The sequence below is a fragment of the Pogoniulus pusillus genome, chromosome 27 (genome assembly GCF_015220805.1).
Source record: "Pogoniulus pusillus isolate bPogPus1 chromosome 27, bPogPus1.pri, whole genome shotgun sequence".
NCBI classification, from domain to species: domain Eukaryota; kingdom Metazoa; phylum Chordata; class Aves; order Piciformes; family Lybiidae; genus Pogoniulus; species Pogoniulus pusillus.
In genome coordinates, this window is record NC_087290.1 from 16,895,228 (window position 1) to 16,921,151 (window position 25,924).

The 25,924-nt window shown below is 47.3% G+C and overlaps 1 protein-coding gene across 13 annotated transcripts in view; it reads right to left on the minus strand.

The window, feature by feature from the left end:
• Positions 1-25,924, minus strand: part of GRIP1 (glutamate receptor interacting protein 1) — a 358,558-nt gene that overhangs the window by 250,467 nt on the left and 82,167 nt on the right. For 7 of the 13 annotated variants that reach the window (XM_064166291.1, XM_064166296.1, XM_064166289.1 and 4 more), the window contains exon 1: positions 158-691. The exons of 1 other annotated variant lie outside the window; for it this stretch is intronic. In XM_064166291.1, the coding sequence (XP_064022361.1) occupies positions 158-290 (133 nt within the window). In that variant the 5' untranslated portion in view covers positions 291-691. Of the gene's footprint in view, positions 1-157; positions 695-25,924 lie in introns of those variants that run through there. 5 more of the 13 variants (XM_064166284.1, XM_064166290.1, XM_064166283.1 and 2 more) reach the window with 2 other exon arrangements.

Here is a 25,924-nt window from a genome sequence, read left to right on the forward strand (position 1 = left end):
GCAGTCACAGCCAGATAAAGCCCTAACAGAAAGTGATGCTCAGATTCTAGCAAGGGAGGAGTACTGCTCTCGTTTTTGCAGTTCAGGGTGTTCAAACGTCTTTAAAGCATCGCGTTGACCACGGCCAAAGGAAAACCAGGTTAAGCAAAATACTTACTTCGAAAATGCTCCGAGGCATAATAGTAGACATCCTCATAGCCCTCATGGTAATCCTCCTCCGGCCGGTACTTTTTGCCTTTTCTTCTTCTCGATCTTCTTATCTGCTTGACAAAGCCCAAGAAGCGCTCCATCTCCTCGCTCAGCAGCACCAGCCAGCAGCCCCCCTTGCCCTCTGCTTCACAAAGAGCTGTCCCAGCATGAATCGACAGCCAGCACCGGAGCCAAGCCGCAGGCTCAGGCCAGCCGCTCTGGTACCATTAAGCAAGCCCTCCCTTAGCTCAGCAGTGACGAGGATGCATGTTGTTTTCCCTTCAAAAATAAACCGCGGGGGGACAGACTTCAGCAAGCCCACTAACTGGGCTATTTCAACATGAAAACAGACAGAGGAGGGAAACCTTTACGCTAAAGGAGAAAGTCAGTCTTTTGAGCAGCTGTTAAAACAGCAGAGGACAAAGTTGAAGACACCTGCCTGCCAGCCAGGGGAAGCCCAGCGCAGAGAGCTCCCTATCCTGTGTCTCCATCATTTGAAGAGGGGCTGGGAGGCGGGGAGAGATGTTAGTCAATGGACTGAACCACAGCTCAAGATAAAACAGGTTTTTACTCATCAGTTCAATGCTGCCCTCCCACCTACCCGGGGAACAGGCTCAGAAACCCGTTGGATCTAATCTGTTGTAAGACGAGGAAAGGCATTGATCCATTTCTGGCCCCGCAATATGCCGGATGAATAAATAGCAGAGTGGTTTAACCCGTACACACAGCCCACTCACCGGCAAGCGTGTGCTGGATGTGTTAATTGGAGCAGCAGGGAGAAAGCTCGGCAGCTGTTTAAAAATGACACATATACCCACTGGGCATTAGTATATTCTAATCACTGCTAGATCTGAACATGCAAAGGCGCTCCGCAGACAGCTCTCCTATAGGGCTGGCCAGGCGCGATGGCAAACAAAGGAAGCCGCACCAGAAGCACACCATGGCAGCACTCGCTTAGAACCCCAGCAGAGTTTTTCAAACTTCAACAGCCAGGCACAGCAGACTACCTTTGGCACAGGATGGCAGGAGCCAAGAGCCTGGCGTGGCACCGGCGCTCTTCTCTCGCTGCGCGGCTGAATCCCACACGCGTTCGCCAAGATAAGGCTGGAATTTCATCCCCGCTTCCCAGGAAGTTTTCCTCCCGCACAAGAACAAAAGCAGAGCCTCCTCAAATCCTATCACGCTGACACCCAACACGGGGGTTTTCTTTTCTTTGGTAATTGCACTCTCGTGAGCCAAGTGAGGTCTCTACTCCAGCAGGACCTCTCCCGTCTGCTAGCACAAGCCAGGGATCAATTAGCTGCCACAGTTAAGCCATGTGCTGAACATGGCCACCTGCACCCATGCTCACAGGAGATACCATTTTGCACTCATGAGCATGAGGAAGTCAGAGAGTCATCCTGTAAAACGGATTCTACAGGATCATCATCTGGAAAATGAAGAGCATGCAGAGGTGGGATTAGTTTCTGGTGATGCAGACATGTCAGGGAGTCATTATATTGCACTCGGCAAATCAGGGCAATGTTTTTAACAGGCTAAAAGGAGTAGTAAAGCAAAAGCCACAACTGCAGTTTATCAGTGTCTCAACAGAAGTGTGCAGAGATTGATCAGAATCGACCCAGGATTTTCTAGTTTTGAAACATGGAAAAGTTATCAGTAGAGGTCAGCGAGATCTGCTATAGGAGAGTCCTAACATGAAGCTGGGGAGGGGCCTGGAGCTCAGCCCTGTGAGGAGAGGCTGAGGGAGCTGGGAGTGTGCAGCCTACAGAAGAGGAGGCTCAGGGCAGAGCTCATTGCTGCCTGCAGCTACATGAAGGGAGGCTGTAGCCAGGTGGGGTTGGGCTCTTCTGCCAGGCAAGCAGCAACAGAACAAGGGGACACAGTCTCAAGTTGTGCCAGGGCAGGTCTAGGCTGGATGTTAGGAGGAAGCTTTTGGCAGAGAGAGTGATTGGCATTGGGATGGGCTGCCCAGGGAGGTGGTGGAGTCACCGTCCCTGGAGGTGTTCAAGCCAAGCCTGGATGGGGCACTTAGTGCCGTGGTCTGGTTAACTGGATAGGGCTGGGTGCTAGGTTGGGCTGGAGGATCTTGGAGGTCTCTTCCAAACTGGGTGATTCTATGAATCACACACTAAATGCACACACTGGGACTCTTTTGGACTTGCTTCCATTTTCCTGGGTGCTTTAAAACAATATTGGCACAAACCCACACCTATTTTATTCATAAAAGCTCAACCCCCCCTGGATGCTCCTACCAAGTTTCCCGCAGGAATCCAGACTCATCCTCCCTGACCTCACCAGCCTCTGCTTTTGTCCTGTGAAAACGCAGCCGCTGTTGCTAGCTGAGGAACACCTCGAGGGCACTACCAGGATTATTTTTAGTGCGACTTTCTCTAAGGAAGTTGTGTCTTATTACAGGCCCGGTTTTATCACAAAGCTTTCAACTTTCAAAGGGTAAGAACCTTAGAGGAATACTACAGGCACATTAGCAAGAACTAAAAAAAAACCCAAGCCAACACCATTTTTTACAGGGATCTTTAAAGAAGGGCATCACTGGATGCTCTGCAGGTTTCCATTCATCTGCCTTCTCTGTGCTCTGCCACCAAGCAGCACAAACATTACTTTAGCATCACAAAACACGAAAACCAAAGACTTAGCCTACAGCAGAGGCAGCGCTCTCACTTTTCAAAGAGAGGAACATTGTTTTGATGCTTTATTTGCTCCTGAAGAGAGCTGTCCCTGACAAGCCGTGCAAAAAGTTATGTGTAGAGGTCAGAATCATTCATCTTGAAGACTGAAGTCTTGCAGCCATCACTGTCCCCTAAAGTTAAATGATAAAGTTCAACTCGCAGAATCACAGAATTAACCAGGTTGGAAAAGACCTTTGAGATCATCAAGTCTAACCTATCGCCCAACACCATCTAACCAACTAAACCACGGCATCAAGTGCCTCATCCAGCCTCTTTTTAAACACCTCCACCACCTCCCCTGGGCAGCCCATTCCAAAGGCTCTGAGAAAACAAATTCAGAACAATAGAGCTGCTTTTTAAAAAGGAGAGCATTTAAAACTATTCTGCTTTTAAACGATCCTCTAAATGAGAGCTGAAAACAGGAATCAAGCAGACACTTGGCTTTCATCATGTAAATACATCCCTCTCCAGCGCTATTGTTGCTAAATGTGCTGCTGCAGCAGAAGCTTCTGTTGCACAAGTGGCTTCCCCAGTCCTCAGCCCACCCCAGGGAGACTTCAGTCCTTTCCATTACAAGAACAACCCAGCAAATAAGCAAAGGAGCAAACGAATGATCTCAGATAGCACCATAAGCACCAGATGTGGCAAGCCAACTGCCTGACCATTTGCTAAAGAGAAACAATCTAAATTTGGGTCAGTTTTCAGCTTTGGATAACAGAATCACACAATATGAGGAGTTAGAAAAGACCTCCAAAGCTCAGCCAGTCCAACCCCCCTGCCAGAGCAGGAGCATCTACAGCAGATGACACAGCAACACATCCAGGCAGCTCTTGAATATCTCCAGAGACTTCACAGCCTTCCTGGGCAGTCTGTTCCAGGCTTCTGTCACCCTCACAGTCAAAACATTTCCCTCATGTTTCCACGGAACTTGCTATGCCTCAACTCCCACCCCCTGCCCCTTGGCCTGGCACTGGGCATCACCCAGCAGAGCCTGGCTCCAGCCTCTTGGCACTCACCTTTACATCTTCCTAACCACTCCTGAGCCCCCCTCAGGCTGCTCCTCTCCCAGCAGCACAGCCCCAGCTCCCTCAGGCTCTCCTCCTAAGAAAGATGTTCCACTGCATCCAGCATTTCTGTGGCTCTGTGCTAGACTCTCTCAAGCAGTTCCCTGAGTTCCGTCTTGAACTGAGGGGCTCAGAACTGGACACAGTATTTGAGATGCAGCCTTGGCAGGGCAGAGTAGAAGGGTAGGAGAACCTCTCTTGACCTGCTAACCACAGCCCTTCTAATCCATCCCAGGATGGCATTGGCCTTCTTATGGAATCACAGAACTCACCAGGCTGGAAAAGACCTTCGAGATCATAGAGTTCTTGGCCACCAGAACACATTGCTGGCTCACAGTCATCCTTCCATCCCTTCCCTAGTGTGCCATACTTTACACACTGGCCCTTCCCTTCTCTCTCTGCCCTCCTGAGGTGCAACACGTACACGGCTAGAGTAGCCAAGCAGATAGAAGCACACTAACTGGTATTACTGGTCAGTGCCTATCCTGGGTGTAAAGCATAAAGAGGCTCAGGGTGAACACTCCTTGGATAAGCACAGGGCATTCAAGCTCTGCTGCTCCTCACTGTATCCCACCAACTCCTACTGCCTACAAAACACAGGCTCCATCTCCCACAGCAAAGGTGCAGAGGCAGGCCCAGAGTTTTTAACACAGAAGCTGACAGTCTGGACAGCAGGAAATTATACACTTGGTTCCTTGTGCATGAATTCAAACAATTCCAGCTGCCTCCCCCCCGCCTCCTTTTTTTTTAAGCCCTAGAACAAGCTGAGCTTTTGATAAGATCTTCCTAAATATTTTTCCTAAAATATTCTGGCATTCAGGGCAATTTAAAGAGAAGAAAATACCCTAATGGAAGGCAGTGCTGTTACATCTTAATGGAATTCAGAGTATTAAGTGTTTTACTGTACCATAAGGATTCCTGAGCAGAATTTATGCTTCATATGCATTAGAATACTGCATCTATTGCTTCACTGAGAACACTGGAGACATTCATTAGCTACTCCTCATGCCATACCTGTAAATATTTTATCATAGTCCTACTTTCAAAGGTATAATGCAGAGAATTCAGTTTCACAAACACAGTTTACTGCAGACAGAAAAAAACTCCAACCAACCCCAAACAGCTAACTCCTGCTTTCCTCATTGCTCAGGATTCACCCTTTTGGAGCAGCTTAGTTGCTAACGTCTCGTCCTATGGTGGAAATTAACAGAGCTCTCACAACCTTCTGAACAGTAATAAAAAGCAGAAACATAACAGACACACAGCACAGCTCCAGACAGGCTTTTTCTTTTGAGGGGGGAGGAGCAGAGAAAGCAAAGCTGGCTTTCAAATTGTTTAAGCAAACATCAGAGAGGACACTGAGTTTCTCCCCTTAATGACAGAGAGAACAGTGTAATTATGCCTAGTGGGCACAAAATTAGGTGTTGCTTGAAATTCTGAAGCTTTTTCTAAACTACAGTTTGGAGAATCAATTTTCTGGTGTTCTGATGCCACAACAGGAGGAAAGGCTGAGAGACCTGGGGCTGGTTAGTCTAGGGAGGAAAATACTGAGAGAGGATCTAATTAATGGATGGAAATAGCTGAGGGCTGGGGGTCAGGAAGGGACAGGCACAGTCTCTGCTCACCTGTGCCCTGGCATAGGGCAAGGGATGGAAACTGCAGCACAGGAAGTTCCACTTCAACAGGAGGAAGAACTTCTTGAGAAACTTCTTTACAGTGAGGGTTGAGAGAGTCCTGGCACAGGCTGCCCAGAAAGGTTGTGGAGTCTCCTTCTCTGGAGCCTTTCCAAACCCACCTGGATGCATTCCTGTGTGGACTACCCTGAGTGAAGCTGCTTTGGCAAGGGGGTTGGACTGGATGACCTCTGGAGGTGCCTTCCAACCTCTAAAGTTCTGTGATCCTGTGGTTTATTGTGAACCCTGCAGAGTAAGGAGCAGTTGGACTTGCTGATCCTGAGAGTCTTTTCCAGGCTGAATGTTTCAGGCTGCCCAGAGAGGTTATGGGGTTCTCTGAAGACTTTCAAGCCCTGTCTGGTTGCATTCCTGTGTGGAAGAAGCTCCACCTGAACAGGAGAAAGAACTTCTTGAGTGTAAGGGTGACAGAGCCCTGGCACAGGCTGCCCAGAGAGGCTGGAGCATTTCCAGCCCTGTCTGGATGTGCTCCTGTGTGACCTGTGCTAGATTCTCTGGTCCTGCTCTGGTGTGGGGTTGGACTGGAAGATCTATGCAGGTCTCTTCCAACCCCTAAGACCCTGTGATCCTGTGAGCAGAAGGCACAGTGTAAAATCTATCAAGCTCTTTGACTCATCCTTTCTCCAAGAACACACCAACTCCAATCAAAGTACTCCTGTGCCAACACCAAGAAGGCTTCCTTAGGAGCAGCAAGCATTGCCATGCTGTCTTCAGCGTGATTCACATACTACATATTTTGCCAGGTGACACCAATTAGATAATAATTAGATTCTCCATTCTAATAACTAATTTATTTAAGTGAAGCAGAAGCTCCATCAAATAATTTGCTTCAGGTCAATGACTTACTGGAAAAGACTTTATGGCAGTAATAAAACAAATATACCATTAAGGCACTGTCCTTCTCAGAGAGTTGAGCTAAGACATAAATGCTTTTGCAGCCATGGATTATTCTCCAGAAGACAGATGTCAAGCATTTCAGCTTTACTTTGCCTTTGTACCCAAGTCTCTCATCATGTCCAACACCTGCATTTAACATTCTACTTGCAAAAATTAGCTATGCAGTTCACAGGATCACAGGATGTTAGGGGTCAGAACAGGCCTCTGGAGATCTTCCAGTCCAACCCCCCTGCCTGAGCAGGACCACAAAATCTAATTCAGGTTGTAGAGGAATGCATCCAGGCAGGGCTGGAAAGGCTCCAGAGAAGGAGACTCCACAACCTCTCTGGGCAGCCTGTGCCAGGGCTCTGTCACTCCTACAGTCACAGAATCACAGAACTTTAGAGGTTGGAAGGCACCTCCAGAGATGTTCCAGTCCAACCCCCTTGCCAAAGCAGCATCCCCCAGGGTAGTCCACACAGGAATGCATCCAAGTGGGTTTGGAAAGGCTCCAGAGAAGGAGACTCCACAACCTGTCTGGGCAGCCTGTGCCAGGGCTCTGGCACCCTTACACTCAAGCACTTCTTCCTCATCTTGAGCTAGAACTTCCTGTGCTGCATTTTCCATCCCTTGCCTCTTGCCCTATGCCAGGGCACAAGTGAGCAGAGGCTGTGCCTGTCCCTTCCTTCCCCCCAGCCCAGTTCTAAAGGTAAACCTTCACAGATGACATACCTATTTTTACCTGCACTTTTGCTAGTATTTGGGGAAAGGAAAAACATTTTTGCATCCAAGGATAAACCACTGAGGTAGTAAATATTTAACAAGGATTTCAATTTGAGTGGGCTTGCAAACATGATGCTTTGAAACCAGAGCCTGTGTGTGAAACAACCCTCTGCAATGTTAGGTTGGCAGTTGGACTCGATAATGTTAGAAGTCTTTTTCAACCCAAACAATTCTGTGATACAGAATGGAACTGGCACCAAACAGTCAGAATTCTAAGCAGAGACTTCTCATGCTCTTCACCTGCATCTTTCAAAGTCCTAAAGAAAACCATTTTAGATGGAAGATCCCACCTCTGTCTCCCTCTGCTTCTCTTAGGGGGCAGGAAGTACACTGGGAGGGAAAGGGAACCATGTAAGAGACCACAACAGCAGCCATGGAGAGCTACCAGCTTCAGGTTACTCTCTTGGTAAAAAGAAAACCAAAAATACCCCAAAACAAACAAAGCAAAACAAAAGACAGAATTGCAAATACACAATACAAAAATTAAGATTCATATAAACAGTTCTTCAGGGTTGGCTGAATCTGTGTTGGTGCCATGGACAGAGGCACTGAGTGCAGCCTCAGCAAGACTGCTGATGACACCAAGCTGTGTGGTGCAGCAGACAGGCTGGAGGGCAGGGATCCACCCAGAGGGACCTGGACAGGCTGCAGAGGTGGACACAAGTCAACCTCAGGAGGTTCAACAAGACCAAGTGCAAGGTCCTGCAGCTGGGTCGAGGCAATCCCAAGCACACATACAGGCTGGGCAGGGACTGGCTGGAGAGCAGCCCTCAGGAGAGAGACCTGAGGGTGCTGGTGGATGAGAAGCTCAACATGAGCCAGCAGTGCACACTTGCAGCCCAGAAAGCCAACCAGAGCCTGGGCTGCATCAGGAGAAGTGTGGCCAGCAGGGTATTCTCCCCCTCTGCTCCGCTCTGGTGAGACCCCACCTGGAGCACTTCATTCAGTTCTGGAGCCACTGTTAAAAGAGGGATGGGGAGATGCTGGAGCATGTCCAGAGAAGGGCCACGAGGATGCTCAGAGGGTTGGAGCAGCTCTTCTATGAGGACAGACTGAGAGTTGGGGCTGTTCAGTCTGGAGAAGAGGAGGCTCGCAGGTGACCTTCTTGTGGCCTTCCAGGATCTGAAGCGGGCCATAAAAAAGCTGGGGAGGGACTTTTTAGGCTCTCAGGGAGTGACAGGACTGGGGGGAATGGAGTAAAGCTGGAGGTGGGGAGATTAAGCCTGAAGGTGAGAAGGAAGTTTTTCAGCATGAGAGTGGTGAGAGCCTGGAATGGATTGCCCAGGGAGGCCACACTGCTGGAGGTGTTTAAGGCCAGGCTGGATGGGGCTCTGGCCAGCCTGATCTAGGGTAGGGTGTCCCTGGCCATGGCAGGGGAGTTGAAACTGGCTGATCCTTGTGGTCCCTTCCAAACCTGACTGATCCTGTAAAGAGTTTTTTTTTCCCCACCTCCTTCACAACCCTAACCACAAAGATACAGCAAACCACAAAAGAAAAGAGCAGACCATTTCCTCTCTGTCTCTTTTTCAACTGAGGGATGTCTCAGCATCTGCTGTAGCTGCTTCTGGAGACTCACTAATAAGTCAGAAGAATCATTCCCCCTATTCATCTTGTGGTATCATCTTGCCTGACCCTCTAGTTTTTCAAGACCAGATGTTTGTTTACATGCTGTAATTGCTCATGTCAAGGCTGCAATTTTCCACTCCAAATTTGCCCTAAGTAAAATGTGAGCTTATCAATTTGAAAATCATCCAGTATCTGTAATGTACAATCTACTAAGCACTGCAAGAACATATGGTCCATATATAAAGAAGCTTTGTCAGTATTGTGTGTGAGTAGAAGCTAGCAGCTCACCCCTCTCTTCCTAAAGATGCCTGGGAGAGAGCACTGAAAGCAGAGGACACACTAAATATTACACTGCACACTACCCTCATTTGAGGATGGAACTGTCTCTGGAATGCTGAAACACTGGAACAGGTCACCCAGGGAGGTTGTGGCTGCTCCCTCCCTGGAGGTGTTCAAGGCCAGGTTGGATGAGGCCTTGAGCAACCTGTTCTAGTGGGAGGTGTCCCTGCCTACAGCAGGGGGTTGGAACTGGCTGAACTTTGAGGTCCCTTCCAACTTAAACCATTCTATGAGGGACAGGGACACTTTGCACTAGATCAGCTTGCCCAGAGCCACATCCAGCCTGGCTTTAAAAACATCCAGGGATGAGGCTTCCACCACCTCCCTGGGCAACCTCTTAGAGTGTCTCAGCACCCTCACAGTCAGGAACTCTTTCCTGACATCTAATCAAAATCTCCCCTCCTCTAGCTTGGATCCATTTCCCCAGTCCTATCACTACCTCAAAAGTCCCTCCCCAGCTTTCTTGAGGCCCCCTTCAGATACTGGAAGGCCACAATAAGGTCACCTGGGAGCCTCCTCTTCTCCAGACTGAACATCCCCAACTCTCTCAGCCTGAACTCACAGCAGAGCAGCTCCAGCCCTCTGATCATCCTCATGGCCCTTCTCTGGACACCTTCCAGCATGTCCAGATCTTTCTTGTAGTAAGGCTCCAGAAGTGGACAGAGGCACCTGTGTGTTTGTAAACATCATGTACCCCTGCATCATGCTGCAGGTGTGGAAGCAAAGCCTGGATGAGTCACTTAGTGCCATGGTCTAGTTGATTGGAGAGGGCTGGGTGCTAGGTTGGACTGGATGAGCTTGGAGGTCTCTTCCAACCTGGTTGATTCTATGATCAACAATTGCAGTGCCTTTGCTTGCTGAAGCATTTTCTGAAATGCAAGCATGCACTAAAGCCATGAAAGTCAATGCAGTGAATGAGGATAAAACAGAGCACAAGGGGTAGAGGAAGAGGCTACACTCATTTAGAGGGAACTGGGGGTGGGGGGGTGCTGCTTGTGGGTTGAATACAGAATGCTGCCTCTCCTATGTGGAGAAGGCTGTGAAATCTTTGCAGCTCTGTTCTGAAAGGGTCACTTGTCAAGTTGAATTTCATGCAGAATGTGTGCTTCGGGGAAAAGAAGCTTTTTTTCCCCCCCTTCAATTCAGCTGAAGCAGTTTGCATACATGCTATTTTTCTTCCTCTCTTTCTTGCCTATTTGGCTTTAAAGAAGTTACTAATTAGAATAGATGAATATGCAGAAACAAAGGTTCACTTGACCATCATCAAGGAAATGCAGCTTAAGTAAAATTAAGTCCAAAAGAAGTTGAGTTTGCTTATTATTTGGTGACACCAATAAACATTCTACAAAGAAAAGCTAACCAGAATGCTGCTCTAACCATCTTTTCAACCCCTCCAGGGCTGAAGCAGTAGACTGGTATTTAAAAATACTACAACTGGAACATCATTCTTTGAGAAGTCTGAATTAAAGGTGTTTTCATCTTCCTGAAGAAACAGAGCAAATGGCTGGAGGGAACACTGCCATGATTTTGCATACTTGGTCCGTTTCATGCACAAAGTGTATCTCAAATCAACTATGAAATGCATATGGAGAAGTGGCTTGGAATATGCAGATGGTTTCTTCTCCTCTACTGAGAAACAAAACATTCTGCTTCCTTAATTTTCAAGCCCTCCAAAAGCTCCACATTGCAATCCTGACAATAATGAACATGGATATAGAACACTGCAAAGAAAGAGTGATTAATTAAATTACAGCTTGCCAGAATAAAACTGCCTGGCAAATGCATGAAAGGTGCACAAAAGCATCAGCATATTTTCATGGGCTATCTACCATAGGCTACAGTAGCTGTAGGCTGCCATTTAAAAAGGTTGAGGTAGGGGGGATTTCACAGCTGCCAGTGGAAGTCCTGAATGGGATGTAAGAGACTTGAGGTAGGCTACAGAAGAATTCAATGCTGAACTTCTCTTCCCATGCAAAAGTTTATGTGAGACAGAATCACCTCAGGATCCTCAGGATCACCAAGTCCAACCCATAACCCTGCTCTATAAGATGCACCCTAAACCGTAGTCCCAAGCACCACAGCCAAACCACCCTGAAATACATCCAGACTTGGGATTCCACTACCTCTCTGGGCAGCTCATTCCAATGCCTGAACACTCTTGCCAGGAAAAAATTGTTTCCTAATGTCCAGTCTAAACCTACCCAGTGGCAGCTTGAGACTGTTCCCTGTTCTTCTATCACAAATGACCTGTGAGAAGAGACCAGCACCAACCTTTCTACAAGGTCCTTTCAGGTAGCTGCAGATAACCATGAGGTCTGCCTTCAACCTCCTCTGTTTCACACTAACCATCCCCAGCTCCTTCAGCTGCTCTTCATCAGATTTATTCTCCAGGCCTTTCCCCAGCTTCCTTGCCCTCCTCTGCACTTTTTCCTATGTGCCATCAAATGGATTTAGTTTCTCTTTCCTCATAAGATTAGCAAAACTGGCTGTGGGAAAGCCTTCTGCCCAGCTCCCCATCCTATCCTCCTCACTGAGACTCCTCCCCACCACCACCCATGGCCACAGCCTGATAGAGGAGTGAGCTCTACACCAACACACACACAAACATATTCCCATAAACTGCCCCACCTTGCTTTTCAGATTGAGAAAGCATTTGGTGCAGTGGTGTGTCTGTACCTCCTAGCAGCACCATGATGTGTGGTCTACCTCTCCTGTTATTGAGGCTTAAGAACAGTAGCCCTTTGGGAGCAGTGAAAACCTTGTTAGGTTTCATTATTGAAAACATCCACCAGTCACATAATGAGCATTTCACTGCAGTGAGAAACTGTTGTTATTTGTTTATTAAATTGAAGGAGAGCTTAGAAGTAATGAAGGATAGGCAACAAGAAAGGAATCTGACAAGGAAGACTGCAACTAGGAAACTGGAGCAATGAAAAAGCTCCTCTGGGAAAAAAAACAAACCACAGGCATCCAGAAAGTGATTTGTATCCTGAGCCCCATATGTTTCAGCACGGTCAAGAGACAGTGGCTAAAGCAGGATCTTCTTGCTGCTGAGCTCTGGCAAGAAGAAAATTCTGCTCAACAGTCAAGAATCATAGAAACAGTCAGGGTTGGAAGGGACCACAAGGATTATCTAGTCCCAGCCATGGCCAGGGACACCTCACACTAGATCAGGCTGGCCACAGCCTCATCCAGCCTGGCCTTAAACACCTCCAGGCATGGGGCCTCAACCACCTCCCTGGGCAACCCATTCCAGGCTCTCACCACTCTCACGATGAAAAACTTCCTCCTCACATCCACTCTGACTCTCCCCACCTCCAGCTTTGCTCCATTCCCCCCAGTCCTGTCACTCCCTGAGAGCCTAACAAGTCCCTCCCCAGCTTTCTTGTAACCCCCTTCAGATCCTGGAAGGCCACAATAATGTCAACTGGGAGCCTCCTCTTCTCCAGCCTGAACAACCCCAGCTCTTTCAGGCTGTCCTCATAGGAGAGCTGCTGCTGCCCTCTGAGCATCAGAGGAAAAAAAAAAGGCAACTAGAGAGAAATTCTCCATGATGGTCATGGGAGTTCACAATTAAATATATATGCAAATGAAACCACCCATCTGAAGCACACTGCCCTAGAGGCACAGGCCAACATGATGGCATCCACTTGTTCAGATGGATTGATCATGCTCCCTAAACATTCTCCACACTCAGTTGTTTCCTTCTTTCTACACTTTAAGTAACTGCTGTTTTCCTTGCACCAACTGAAACTGCAAGGCACATCAAGTAAGGAGGGCATGAAACTGAAAGGTAGCAGGGCAGCTGCGTGTGTAACCCCACATAGAATCTCATAGAATCAAGCAGGTTGGAAGAGACCTCCAAGATCATCCAGGCCAACCTAGCACCCAGCCCTACCCAGTCAAGTAGACCATGGCACTAAGTGCCTCATCCAGGCTTTGCTTGAACACCTCCAGGGATGATGCCTCCGCCGCCTCCCTGGGCAGCCCATTCCAATGCCAATCAGTCTCTCTGACAACAACTTCCTAACAACATCCAGCCTAGACTTTACCTGGCACAACTTGAGACTGTGTCCCCTTGTTCTGTTTCTGGTTGCCTGGGAGAAGAGACTAACCCCACCTGGCTACAGCCTCCCTTCAGGTAGCTGTAGACAGCAATGAGCTCTGCCCTGAGCCTCCTCTTCTGCAGGCTGCACACCCCCAGCTCCCTCAGCCTCTCCTCATAAGGTTTGTGTTCCAGGCCCCTCACCAGCTTTGTTGCCCTTCTGTGGACACCTTCCAGTACCTCAACGTCTCTCTTGAATTGAGGAGCCCAGAACTGCACACAGTGCTCAAGGTGTGGCCTGACCAGTGCTGAGTACAGGGGCTCAAGAATTTCCTGTCCACAAAATTGAAGGCTCAGAGTTTCCACCCACAAGCTCTCGGTCCAGTAGCAAGGCCCATTGAGCAGCAGTGTTGCACTTCATCTCCCTCATGCCAAAGAGCAGTGTGGAAAATGAGAGCTGCTGACACTCCGTTATGGATGATGCTTCGCTTCCCTTCTGTCCCTAGTCCAAGGGCACTCAGCAGGTTTTGCATTTCAGGTGGCAATTTGGTTCCTAGTGCAAATCTGCCTTCTTGCATCCGGGAAAGAAAAGCTGCTTTAAGATGTTGCTGAGAGGTTAACAAGGAGTTATAAACAAAGCAAATATACAGGCTTCAAAGCAGTCTGCCTTGGTCCACCCCCGTGACACCAATGTGCTGGGTTTGACTGTCAAGAGGCAAACCACAGGGAAAATAATGCCTTACATCCTGGACTTTTGAAGCTTAGCCACTTCTGCCCTGGCTTGATATTTTCTGCTGCAAATTCACTCTTACAATAACAGCTTTGCCATCTAAAATTGGGGGACTAAAGATACCGTCATCCATTTTTGTAGTGTTGCACCCTTAATAACCAGGGTAATAATACAGGGTAAAACAAATGCTTCTGGTTTTGATTGTGAAAGACTGAGAGCTCATTGACCTTAGCAGAAGGGGTAAGATTACTGAGGCTTCTTTTCTTTGAAAGGTAATAGCTCCCAAACAAAAGAGTACTTAGAACTTGCATTCTGTGCCACTTAACAGAGACAAAACAGCTCCCTTTTTTAACTTCCCTCTCCTGGGGGTGCTGGTGGATGAGCTCAATAGGAGCCACCAGTGTACACCTGCAGTCTATGAAGCACATTGTATCCTGGGCTGCACCAAGAAAGTGTGGGCAGCAGGGTGAGGGAGGGGAATCTCCCACTCTACATCACTCTGCTGAGACCCCACCTGGAGTGCTGTGTCCAGTTCTGGAGCCACTGTTACAAGAAAGATCTGGACATGCTGGAAGGTGTCCAGAGAAGGGCCATGAGGATGATCAGAGGGCTGGAGCTGCTCTGCTGTGAGTTCAGGCTGAGAGAGTTGGGGATGTTCAGTCTGGAGAAAGTTCTGAGGAGACCTTATTGTGGCCTTCCAGTATCTGAAGGGGGCCTCAAGAAAGCTGGGGAGGGACTTTTGAGGTAGTGATAGGACTGGGGGAACGGATCCAAGATGGAAGAGGGAAGATTTAGATTAGACATTAGGAAGAAGTTCTTCAGCATGAAGGTGGTGAGAAACTGGAAGAGGTTGCCCACAGAGGTGGTGGAAGCCTCATCCCTGGATGCTTTTCAGGCCAGGCTGGATGTGGCCATTTCATTTGAATCATGTTCACTGGTTTAGATGTTCAGTATATACCTAAAGACAACAGTTCTAAAAGATGAAAATTAGTCTGGATGTGCATTTTACAAAGTACCTTATTAATTATTTGTATTTTGATTATTCAAGCAATAAAGTCTCACTCAGAAGCACTAAAGCAACTCAGTAGACATGCCCTTGAGTTCTCCCTGGCTTTAGACAAACTGTGCAGAGCACCCACATGGTATTGACTGACATCTAAGAATCTTTAATAAACTATTTTGGCATTTGAAAATCTTTGTTCTCCTTAAAAAAAAAAAGAACAAAATACAAACTTAGGTCTAACACCTTCAAAAAAGTGTTTCACATATTTACTCTGCTCTCATCAGACCCCATCTGGAGTACTGTGTGCAGTTCTGGAGCTCTCAACACAAGAAGGACATGGAACTGTCCAGAGGAGGCCACAAAGATGCTCAGAGGGCTGCAGCACCTCTGCTATGAGGATAGGCTGAGAGAGTTGGGGCTCTGCAGCCTGGAGAAGAGAAGGCTTCCAGGAGACCTTGGAGTGGCCTTCCAGGAGCTGAAGGGGGGCCGCAGGAGGGCTGGGAAGGGACTATTGACAAGGTCTTGTAATGACAGGACAAGGACTAATGGATTTGAACTGGCAGAGGGGATACTGAAACTGGATCAACTTTCCTATCAAGACAGGGGAGGTATAGGCTGAGTGTTAGGAGGAAGCTCTTCCCAGAAAGAGTGACTGGCATTGGGATGGGCTGCCCAGGGAGGTGGTGAAGTCACTGTCCCTGGAGGTGTTAAAGAAAAGACTGGATGAGGCACTTAGTGCCATGGTCTGGTTGATTGGCCAGGGCTAGGTGCTAGGTTGGGCTGGATGATCTTGGAGGTCTCATCCAACCTGGTTGATTCTATGGCTCTATGACAGATAATGAACTCCATGAGATGCTCCCAGCTGCACTGGTGTTGCCACATCCTAGCTTCAGATCCAGTTGTGCCACAGGTTTTGTTTCAATTCAGAAAACAAAACATAACCAAAATGAAAATCATCTCACACTCCATTGAGGAAGAAGGAAAACAAGTGAAGGTTTCTGCTGGACCAAAAGATCACGGCATGTAAGCTGAGGGTGATAGCTTGCTACTTCATTTTCCAAGCAGTCTAAACAACCACAATAAATTTACAAGTGTGGATATGCTGCACTGTTGAATTTCACTTCACGCTCAGTAAGCAAATATTAACAAACTCTAAGCACTGTTATCCTCTGTCTTTTTAGTTCGGAATCCTGTAGCCAATAAAGGTTTGACCTTGAAATAACTCCACAGATGGCTGAAGTTGCTTCATTTGTTAGTCACTTTGCTATAGTTCTTGCAGAGCTGTGAAGTTAGGTCACGTTTACCCTGATTTCACTTTACAATAACTTTACAAACTGCACCATCAGTAAGAGCCACTCCAAAAGTGCATTAATGAATTTATGTGCCTGAAGTGTAATGAAAAATTCATTTTGGTAATTAAAAATGCTGAGATAATAGAGAAACTTCAGATATTTTTGTTTCTGTTTAGTGCTCCTAGAATTATTTTTAGTGCCAAAAAGAAAAAGTAAATCCTTGCTCTGCCTCTGTGGAGATTCTAAAGCACTGACAGAACAAATATGCTGTCCTTCTAAGAAGCTGGAGGAAATGCATGGCCCCGTGTGAAGGGATGACTAACTACTGCAGCACACAGACATAACACTCTCTTCATCAGCTCTTTTAACATGGGCTGAGTCTACACTGATGTGTATTTTACAGGGAAAAATGAAGGAGAAGTTCCATTACTGTTTACTTGAGATATTCCTATTTGATGTTGAACCTAATGAGGTCCAACAAGGGTAAGTGCAGAGTCCTGCACATGGGAGGGAATAATAAACTGCAGCAGCATAGGTTAGGAGGTGGTCTGCTAGAGAGCAGCCCCATGGAGAAGGACTTGGGAGTGCTGGGGGGCAGCAAGTTCTGCATGGGAGAGCAATGTGCCCTTGTGGGCAAGGCCAATGGGATCCTGGGGGTATCAAGAAGAGAGTGGTCAGGTTCTCCTCCCCCTTCACTCTGCCCTGGTGAGGCCTCACCTAGAATATTGCATCCAGTTCTGGGCTCCCCAGATCAACCGGGACAGGGATCTACTGGAGAAAGTCCAACAGAGGATGCTGAAGGGACTGGAGCACTGCCTGATGAGGAGAGGCTGAGAGCCCTGGGCCTGATTAGTCTGCAGAGGAGAAGGCTGAGAGGGGATCTGAGCAATGGATATAAAAAGTTGAGGGCTGGGAGTCAGGAAGGAAGGGACAGGGACAGCCTCTGCTCACTTGTGTCCTGCCATAGGACAAGGGGCAGTGGATGTAAAGTAGAGCACAGGAAGTTGCACCTCAACATGAGAAGAACTTCTTGAGTGTAAGGGTGACAGAGCCCTGGCACAGGCTGCCCAGAGAGGTTGTGGAGTCTCCTTCTCTGGAGCCTTTCCAGCCCTGTCTGAATGTGTTCCTGTGCTACCTGTGCTGGATTCTCTGGTCCTGCTGTGGCAGGGGGGTTGGACTGGAAGACTTCCAGAAGTTCTTCCAACCCCTAAGCTCACAGCAACTTAGGAAGTCACAATGGGTACCAGCAACTTGAAACCATGAAATGATGTATATAGATTAACCACTGCTTAAACATAGCAGCTTCTTTCCATTTCACAGGACCTCAGGATGTTAGGAGCTGGAAGGGACCTCTGGAGATCTTCCAGTCCAACCCCCCTGCCACAGTAGGACCAGAGAATCTAGTGCAGGTTGCACAGGAATGCATCCAGACAGGGCTTGAAAGTCTCCAGACACTCTATTGTCCCTAGATGGGCAGTCTGGGATCAGAAAGCTAAATACTACAGCAGCAGCACCATAAGGAGCTATACACAAACTGACAATTATTTGCCAAGGGAAAAAACATTTCCAAGGTTTTTGTTTTTTTTTTTCACTCTCAGCAAGCTGGTAGGTAGTGAATGCTCCAGCAGATGAAGTCACAGTATTTGAAACACTATTAAACTGGCAGCACAGAGTTGCAGGGGGCTGCACAGGAATGGGGTTATGCTAATGCCTGCACACATTAGCTTTAAAATGTGTGCCAATATTTAAATTATGCTAATGGCCTGACTACAAGTGAAGAAATGAAACAGTCAAGCCACATGCAGGCCTTCTTCCAGGCTTGTGTATTCCTCTTCAACAGGCACATCAACATCCATTAAGCACAAAGTGAATTAAGTTGCCAAGTCACAATTATGGTTCATATGAACTAAACTCTTCTGTTAGTGCTTAAAGCAGGACTTAAACCTAAAGAACAGGCATTTCTGGTCATTAAATGAGTCCATGGCTCCTTCTTGTAAGGCAAGTGACTATTGTCATGTCCTAGACAAAATCTTAGCAAGTGCTGGCATCTCCACTACGTGTGCATAAAGTAGATCTCTTCCTGTTGCACCTAAAGAAGTGATGCCTTGGCTTGGGGTAATTCAATAGTCTCAAAGCCCTCCTCTGCACTGCCTCCAGCACCTCCACATCTCCCTTGTATTGTGGTGCCCAAAACTGAATACAGTACTCAGGGTGTGGCCTCACCAGAGCCGAGTCCACGGACACAATCCCCTCCCTGCTCCTGCTGGCCACAGCATTTCTAATCCCAGCCAGGATGCCATTGGCTTTCTTGGTTCTGGTCACACTGCTGGCTCACATTCAGCTGCTTGTCCATTACAACCCCCAGGTCCCTTTCTGCCAGCAGCTCTCCAGCCACATGGCCCCAGGCCTGTAGCATTGCTTGGGGTTGCTGTGACCCAAGTGCAGGACATTTGACCTTGTTGAAGCTCATCCTGTTAATGCTGGCCCATCCATCCAATCTATCCAAGTCTCTCTGTGTAGCCTCTCTCCCCTCCTGCAGATCACTGCCATCTAACTTGGTGTCATCTGCAAGCTTAGTGCTGCCACACTCTGTGTCTTTATCAAGGTCATCACTAAAGATGCAAAACAGAAGTGGTCCTGACACAGAGCCCTGAGGAACACCACTTCTGAGCGGCTGCCAGATGGATTTAAGTCCACTGAACACCACTCTTTGCACCTGTTTGGAGACCTATGCTGAGTCCAAACAGAAAAGCAAAGAATTTGGAACTTGTTAGATCCACTGTTCAATACTCTACTCTCTACACATGACATAGGTTCAATCCTTTATGTGCAATTTCAATATTTAGCTATCTAGGTCATGAATAAATGCCAACACAGCACCAAGTGTGAATCAGTAAAAGCAGAGGCAGAAGGTAAAGTGAAGTGATTTTTCACTCCAATTCAGCACTTGTGAGACTCCATCTGCAGCATTTTGTCCCATCTGGAGCTGTCCAGTAGAAGAAAAAAGAGAGAGACCTACTGAAGCCAGCCCTGTGGAAGGCAACCAGAACGACTGAGGGATGGAGCATGCAATGTATGGAGAAGGGTTAAGGGGCCCTGAGTTTGTTCAGTTTCTAACATCTAGGAGAAGCTCTTAAGGGAGAATCTAAGTGTTGTTTTCAAGATTATGAAGAAGAGAGTCAGGTCCTTACAGAGGTTCACCATGAACCTTATCACAGAATCATGTGGTCATCTTCTAACTGGCAGGCAGTGGCATTGGAGCAGAACTGGACTGGCACCTTCACTGCCTCAGGTGGGCAAGACCTATGTGTGAGGTCATAGAATCACAGAATCAGTCAGGGTTGGAAGGGACCACAAGGATCAGCCAGTTCCAACCTCCCTGCCACGGCCAGGGACACCTCACACTAGATCAGGCTGCCCACAGCCTCATCAAGCCTGGCCTTAAACACCTCCAGGGATGAGGCTTCCACCACCTCCCTGGGCAACCTGTTCCACTGTCTCACCACCCTCATGGTGAAGAACTTCTTCCTTACATCCAATATGAATCTACCCATTTCTAGCTTGGATCCATTCACCCCAGTCCTATCAGTTGGACTTGGTGATCCTGAAGGTCTTTTCCAACCAGAATGGTGCTGTGATGCCAAGAAAGACATAAAGGACAACAAGCTGGGGACACAACTGACACTTCAGAATAAGGGTAGGAAAATATTGGTGCATTTTGTCCCCTTATCATCCCTTACAGTTGCTGAGAATTCAGCTGAGTTGAGCCCTGATCCAGCCTCGAAGGTGGCCATGTCTGGAACAGCAAGCTGGACCAGATGACCTCCAGAAGCTCCTTGCTGCCTAAATTATTCTGTAATACAGTGTCTGTGAGGAATAATAAAGATAAGTGCCTTAGGCTAGAAGACCAACTGTACAATCTCCAGAGGTTCCTTCCAGCTTTTTTTCCCCCTGCAATCCTGAATACTGAAAGGCACTAATAAATCTCCAGAAAGAGTATGTGTTCTCTTCTCTTGGCATGAAGGGTGACTCATTTATTTTAACTAAATAAACACACAACATTACCTGCTTCCAAGTTTAACACTGATAAGCTCAGGGATTAATTTTAGATACCAGCCCACGTGAAAAACAAAGGGAGAGACAGAAAAAATGCTAGTGGAGAAAGTTATCATAGTCAGCATACAAAAGAACATCTTCAAATACTTCCTTATTCTCTCTGTAATTCCCAAGGAGGCTCACAGGCACTTTGCTGACAGCCAGAGCAGGAACCTCTGCTGAGTCCTGGGTTGCCAGTGTATAGTGACAGAGTGCATAATCACTGCAAGCAACTTTTACACCTTCACTTTAAAGCCTTTTTGCAGCACAGAAGACAAAGGGAGGTTGGTTATATTACACAGGGAATTTACCTATGCACGTCCCAGTAAATTGATTAGAACCAAGAGGATGGAGCCAGGCTCTGCTGAGTGATGTCCAATGACAGGACAAAGAGCAATGGGTGGGAGTTGAGGCATAAGAAGTTTCAGGGAAACAAAGGAGATATTTTTTTATCCTGTGAAGGTGACAGAAGCCTGGCACAGGCTGCCCAGAGGGGGTTGTGGAGTCTCCCTTTCTGGAGATATTCAAGAGCTGCCTGGATGTGTTGCTGTGTGCTCTGCTCTAGGTGCTCCTGCTCTGGCAGAGGGGCTGGACTGGCTGAGCTTTGGAGGTCCCTTACAATCCCTAACATTCTGTGATGCTGTAAGTTTCAGGGAGGAGGCAAAAGCCCTTCAGGTGATCAGCTATTAGTTTCTAATTGCCATAGGAATGGGCTGCCCAGGGAGGTGGTGGAGTTGCCATCTCTGGAGGTGTTCAAGAAAAGACTGGCTGGGGCACTTAGTGCCATGGTCTAGTTGATTGGCTAGGGCTGGGTGCTAGGTTGGACTGGATGATCTTGGAGGTCTCTTCCAACCTGCTTGATTCTATAATTCTACAAAACTAAATTTGACACTGCAAGTATGTTAACACAGCCTTGCTTTCTGGATCTCACAGAGTCTAGTGGCTGCTGTATGCATGTATGTATGTGTGTAGCCCATGGAGGAGAAGAAGAATCACAGAATCAACCAGGTTGGAAGAGACCTCCAAGATCATCCAGTCCAACCTAGCACCCAGCCCTATCCAGTCAACCAGACCATGGCACTAAGTGCCACATCTGGTCTAAAGTCAGAAAATGAAGACATTGCAAAGTCAGAAAATGAAGGAATTTCAAAGCCAGAAAATTCTGCAATGTCCTCTCTGATATCTGGGTATCAATTTTGAATGTTGAAGGGAAAAATACAAATGCTTCTTTAAACTTCAGACCAACAACAATTTCCTTGAAGGTACAAACTTAATGCTTCATCCTCACTGTAAATAAGCTGTTGATAAATGTGACATGAAAAAAAAAAGAGTTTGGAAGTGCTTACATTAATCTATTAGTAGCAGGAGAGACCACAGCCATACCAGTTACCTAATGTGACTGATTTTGTCAGCTTAAAAGAATAACTATTGCTTGCATGATGGATGTTTGTAGTTTCTGTAAGAAAGGAAACAGGACCACCAGGTGAAATATGGCCAGCAGGCTGTCCAATCACTCTTTTTAGAAAGCAGCATTACCTTTCCTCCAAGCAAACCTGTAAAAGTCTTTCAGCACTACAATTCAATTTATATCAAATACTCTAGCACAATTCCCAAGCTGGGAAGAAAGCTCTCTTGATGCAACTTATAGGCAGGCAAAAAAAAAGAAAGAAAAAGAAAAGAAGGAAAAAAAAATCTTATTTACATATATGCAGAAAAGAAAAAATATTAGAATGCTTCCTTTCTGAGATGGCTGCAACCTCAATCTGCACAGAAACACCTCTGTGTATCCATCTCTGCCTGTAGAGTCACTCTATTTTTGGTATTCAGTTACATAAAATATGCAGATCAGAGAATCACAGAATGGTAGGGGCTGCAAGGGACCTCAAAAGATCATCCAGTCCCACCCCTAAGCTCTAAATTGGGTCGAGAGTTGGACTGGATGAGGTTTGAGGTCTCTTCTGAACATCTGTTTCCTGTGATCACAGAATTATAGATTGGGCTGCACTGGAAGGGACCTCCAAAGGTCATCAGACAGCTTCTCAGAAAGCTACTGACCACAGGAAGATAATTAACAATATAATATCACAGAATGGTAGGGGCTGGAAGTGACCTCAATAGATCAATGTAGTCCAACCCCCCTGCCAGAGCAGCACCACCTAGAGCAGTTCACATAGAATCACAGAATGATCTGGGCAGGAAGGTTCCTCCAAAGGTCATCCAGTCCAACTCTCTCTGCAGTGAGCAGGGACATCCTCAACTAGAGCAGGTTGCTCACAGCCCTGTGCAGCCTCAGCTTCAATATCTCCAGGGATGGGCAACCTGTTCCAGTGTTCCACCACCCTCATAGTGCAGAACTTGTTCCTAACATCCAATCTCAATCTGCTCTGCTCTAGTTTGAAGCCATTGCCCTCGTCCTCTCCCTGCAGGTCTTTGCAAACAGTCTGTCTGCAGCCTTCTTGTAGCCCCCTTCTGGTACTGGCAGGCTGCTGTGAGGTCTCCCTGGAGTCTTCTCTTCTCCAGGCTGCACACCCCCACCTCCTTCAGCCTGGCTTTGTAGCAGAGCTGCTCCAACCCTCTGACCATTTTTGTGTCTCTCGTCTGGACCTGCCCCATCAGCTCCATGTCCTTCTTGTACTGAGGGCTCCAGAGCTGGGTGCAGTGCGGCAGGTGCGGTCTCAGCAGAGCAAAGTGGCAGAATCTTTTGATGTAGCCCAGGTTGTGATTTGCATTCTGTGCTGCAAGCTCACACTGTCTGCTCCTGTCCAGCCTCTCTGTAGCCTTCTTGTAGCCCCCTTCAGGTACTGCAAAGTCTCTGATTCTATAAAATGCCAAGCAGTTTGACAGAGGCTCTTTCTACCACGAATGTTTACCTACCATGCAAGAAATTTCAGCTTCAACTTCCAAAGAAAACTTTCTATTTGCAGATGTAAAGCTCCAGAGGTGTTTCCCTTTGTCCTATAAATCACCCACCCGTGAAAAAAAAAAAAAGAAAAAGAACATTTTTTGTGTGCTATTTGAACATGACATTTATGTGCTGACAAAAGGATGCAGCAGTCTTTGTCAATAATGATGGTTCACACACAAATGCTCTTTGGCTGAGTGTTAGGTTGCTTTAGGTTTTAGAGGTGAATAAATTATTCTGCATCTGCCAAAAAAGAAAACCTCAGTTTTCATTCTGTTCATTCTAATGAAATCAGTTTGCTTTACAGAAGATGGCAAATGGGTAATCATAGAATCAGAGAATGATTTACTTTGGAAGGGACCTCAAAGTTCAGCCAGTTCCAACCCCTCAACACAGGCAGGGACACCTCCCACTAGAACAGGTTGCTAAAGGCCTCATTCAACCTGGCCTTGAACACCTCCAGGGAGGTGGTGGAGCACAGAGGCACCGAATGTGATCTTTGATCACATTCGGTGCCTCTGTGCTCCACCACCTCCCTGGGCAACCTGTGCCAGTGTCTCACCACCCTCACTGCAAACAACTTCTTCCTAAAATAATACCAATGGCTTACTCAATTTTTAAAGTAAATTCCTTAGCAAACAAGAAACCCAAGATTGCAGAATGTTAGGGGGTGGAAGGGACCTTTGGAGATGTTCCAGTCCAAACTCCCCAGAGCAGGATCATGGAATCTAGAGCAGGTTGCACAGGAACGCATCCAGACAGGGCTGGAAAGGCTCCAGAGAAGGAGACTCCACAACCTCTCTGGGCAGCCTGTGCCAGGGCTCTGGCACCCTTACACTCAAGAAGTTCTTCCTCATGTTGATGTGGAACTTCCTGTGCTGCAGTTTCCATCCCTTCTCCTATGGCAGGGCACAAGTGAGCAGAAGCTGTGTCTGTCCCTTCCTTTCTGACCCTCAGCCTTCAGCTATTTCACAGGATCATAGAATCAGTCAGGGTTGGAGGGGACCACAAGGATCATCTATTTCCAGCCCCCCTGCCATGGGCAGGGACACCCTACCCTATTTCTATCCATTGCTCAGATCCCCTCTCAGCCTTCTCCTCTGCAGACTAAGCAGCCCCAGGGCTCTCAACCTTTCCTCATCAGGCAGTGCTCCATCCCTTTAATCATCCTTGTAGCCCTCCATTGGACTTTCTCCAGCAGATCCCTGTCCCTCTGAAACTGGGGAGCCCTGAACTGGATGCAGTATCCCAGAATTTGAGGCATAGAGAATAGTTGCTGGAAAAGTTGGTGTAAGCTGATCTCTTAAAATACAGTACTTGCCAAGACACGAGAGAGAATTCTGATGCACTGACTGAGCAAGGGCATTTAGTTAACACCACTCTCTTCTCAACACTGCATTTAAGAGACATCACTTACACATCTTTGTTAAATCATGAATTCTGGTGTCTGGGCTGAAGTTGTTACTAGGCCAGGAGAGGTACAAAAATAGTAGCCGGATTAAATGAAGAGCTGTAAAACTTAGGTGCATTACTCACACCTAGAGTGTGAGCCTTCTCCTCTGCAGACTATCAGCCCCAGGGCTCTCAGCCTCTCCTCATCAGGCAGTGCTCCAGGCCCTTCAGCATCCTTGTTGCCCTTCATTGGACTGTCTCCAGTAGATCCCTGTCCCTGTTGAACTGGGGAGTCCAGAACTGGATGCAGGATTCCAGGTGGGGCCTCACTAGAGCAGAGCAGAAGGGGAGGAGAACGTCCCTCGATCTGTTGTGCTGCTGCACTGCCTGTGGCTTCTGCCATGCCCCACACATGCCTTTTCCCTTACCACCAACATTCAGGGGGTTTGTGTATTTATCCACACATACATCTGTGTATTGACATGCAGCTCTATAAAAAGATAAACTAAGAAGGAAAGGCAGAGGCTTTAACTTTATTTCTGCATGCATTTTCTTTTCCTCAAGAGGACTCAAGAAGCACTTTTCTTAGGAGCTAGTAAAAGTTACAAAGCTAGACTCTAATTCTTGGGTAAATACTCCAGATATTACAACAACTGCACTCATCAGAAGAGAACATTGCTGCTGAAATAGCAATTACAGCTGTTCTGAGCCTAAGCAAGCTGTCTCCAGCTCAAAGCCTTCTGATTCCTTCAGTGCTGAGGACAGCAAAGTTTCAAAGCAGGGTGAGAGGCAGCTGTCCTTTTGTTTTTCAAGTTGAACTTTAAGCATGCTGATAAAACCCCACCAGGAGCTAGGAGATCCTACTGAGCATCCCATTCCACCTCAGCACAAGACAGCAGCTCCTGACTCCTGCTGGACAAGGCTGCCTGACTCCAGAGATGCTTCTGACGATTCCAAGATCAAGGCAAGCAGCTCCATCTCTCCCTTTCTTCTCCCCACACCACCACTCTGCACTTCCCTTTGCTGAGCTGGGAGAGCCACCCAGGATATCACAGCGTGAATGAGCTGAGGGATGGAACCCAGGTTAAAAATAAGCTTTCCAAGGAGGCTGCAGTCCCCATGATCTCGACAGCTTTCCCCTCTTTTCATGTGCCTGATAGAAATTCCAAAAGGGTGGCACAGCTGTAGCTTTAATGTGGCCATCTGCCACTTGAAAAGATGTTCTCCATCATTAGGCTGTACTTATTTTGGAAGGAACATTGAAACCTAC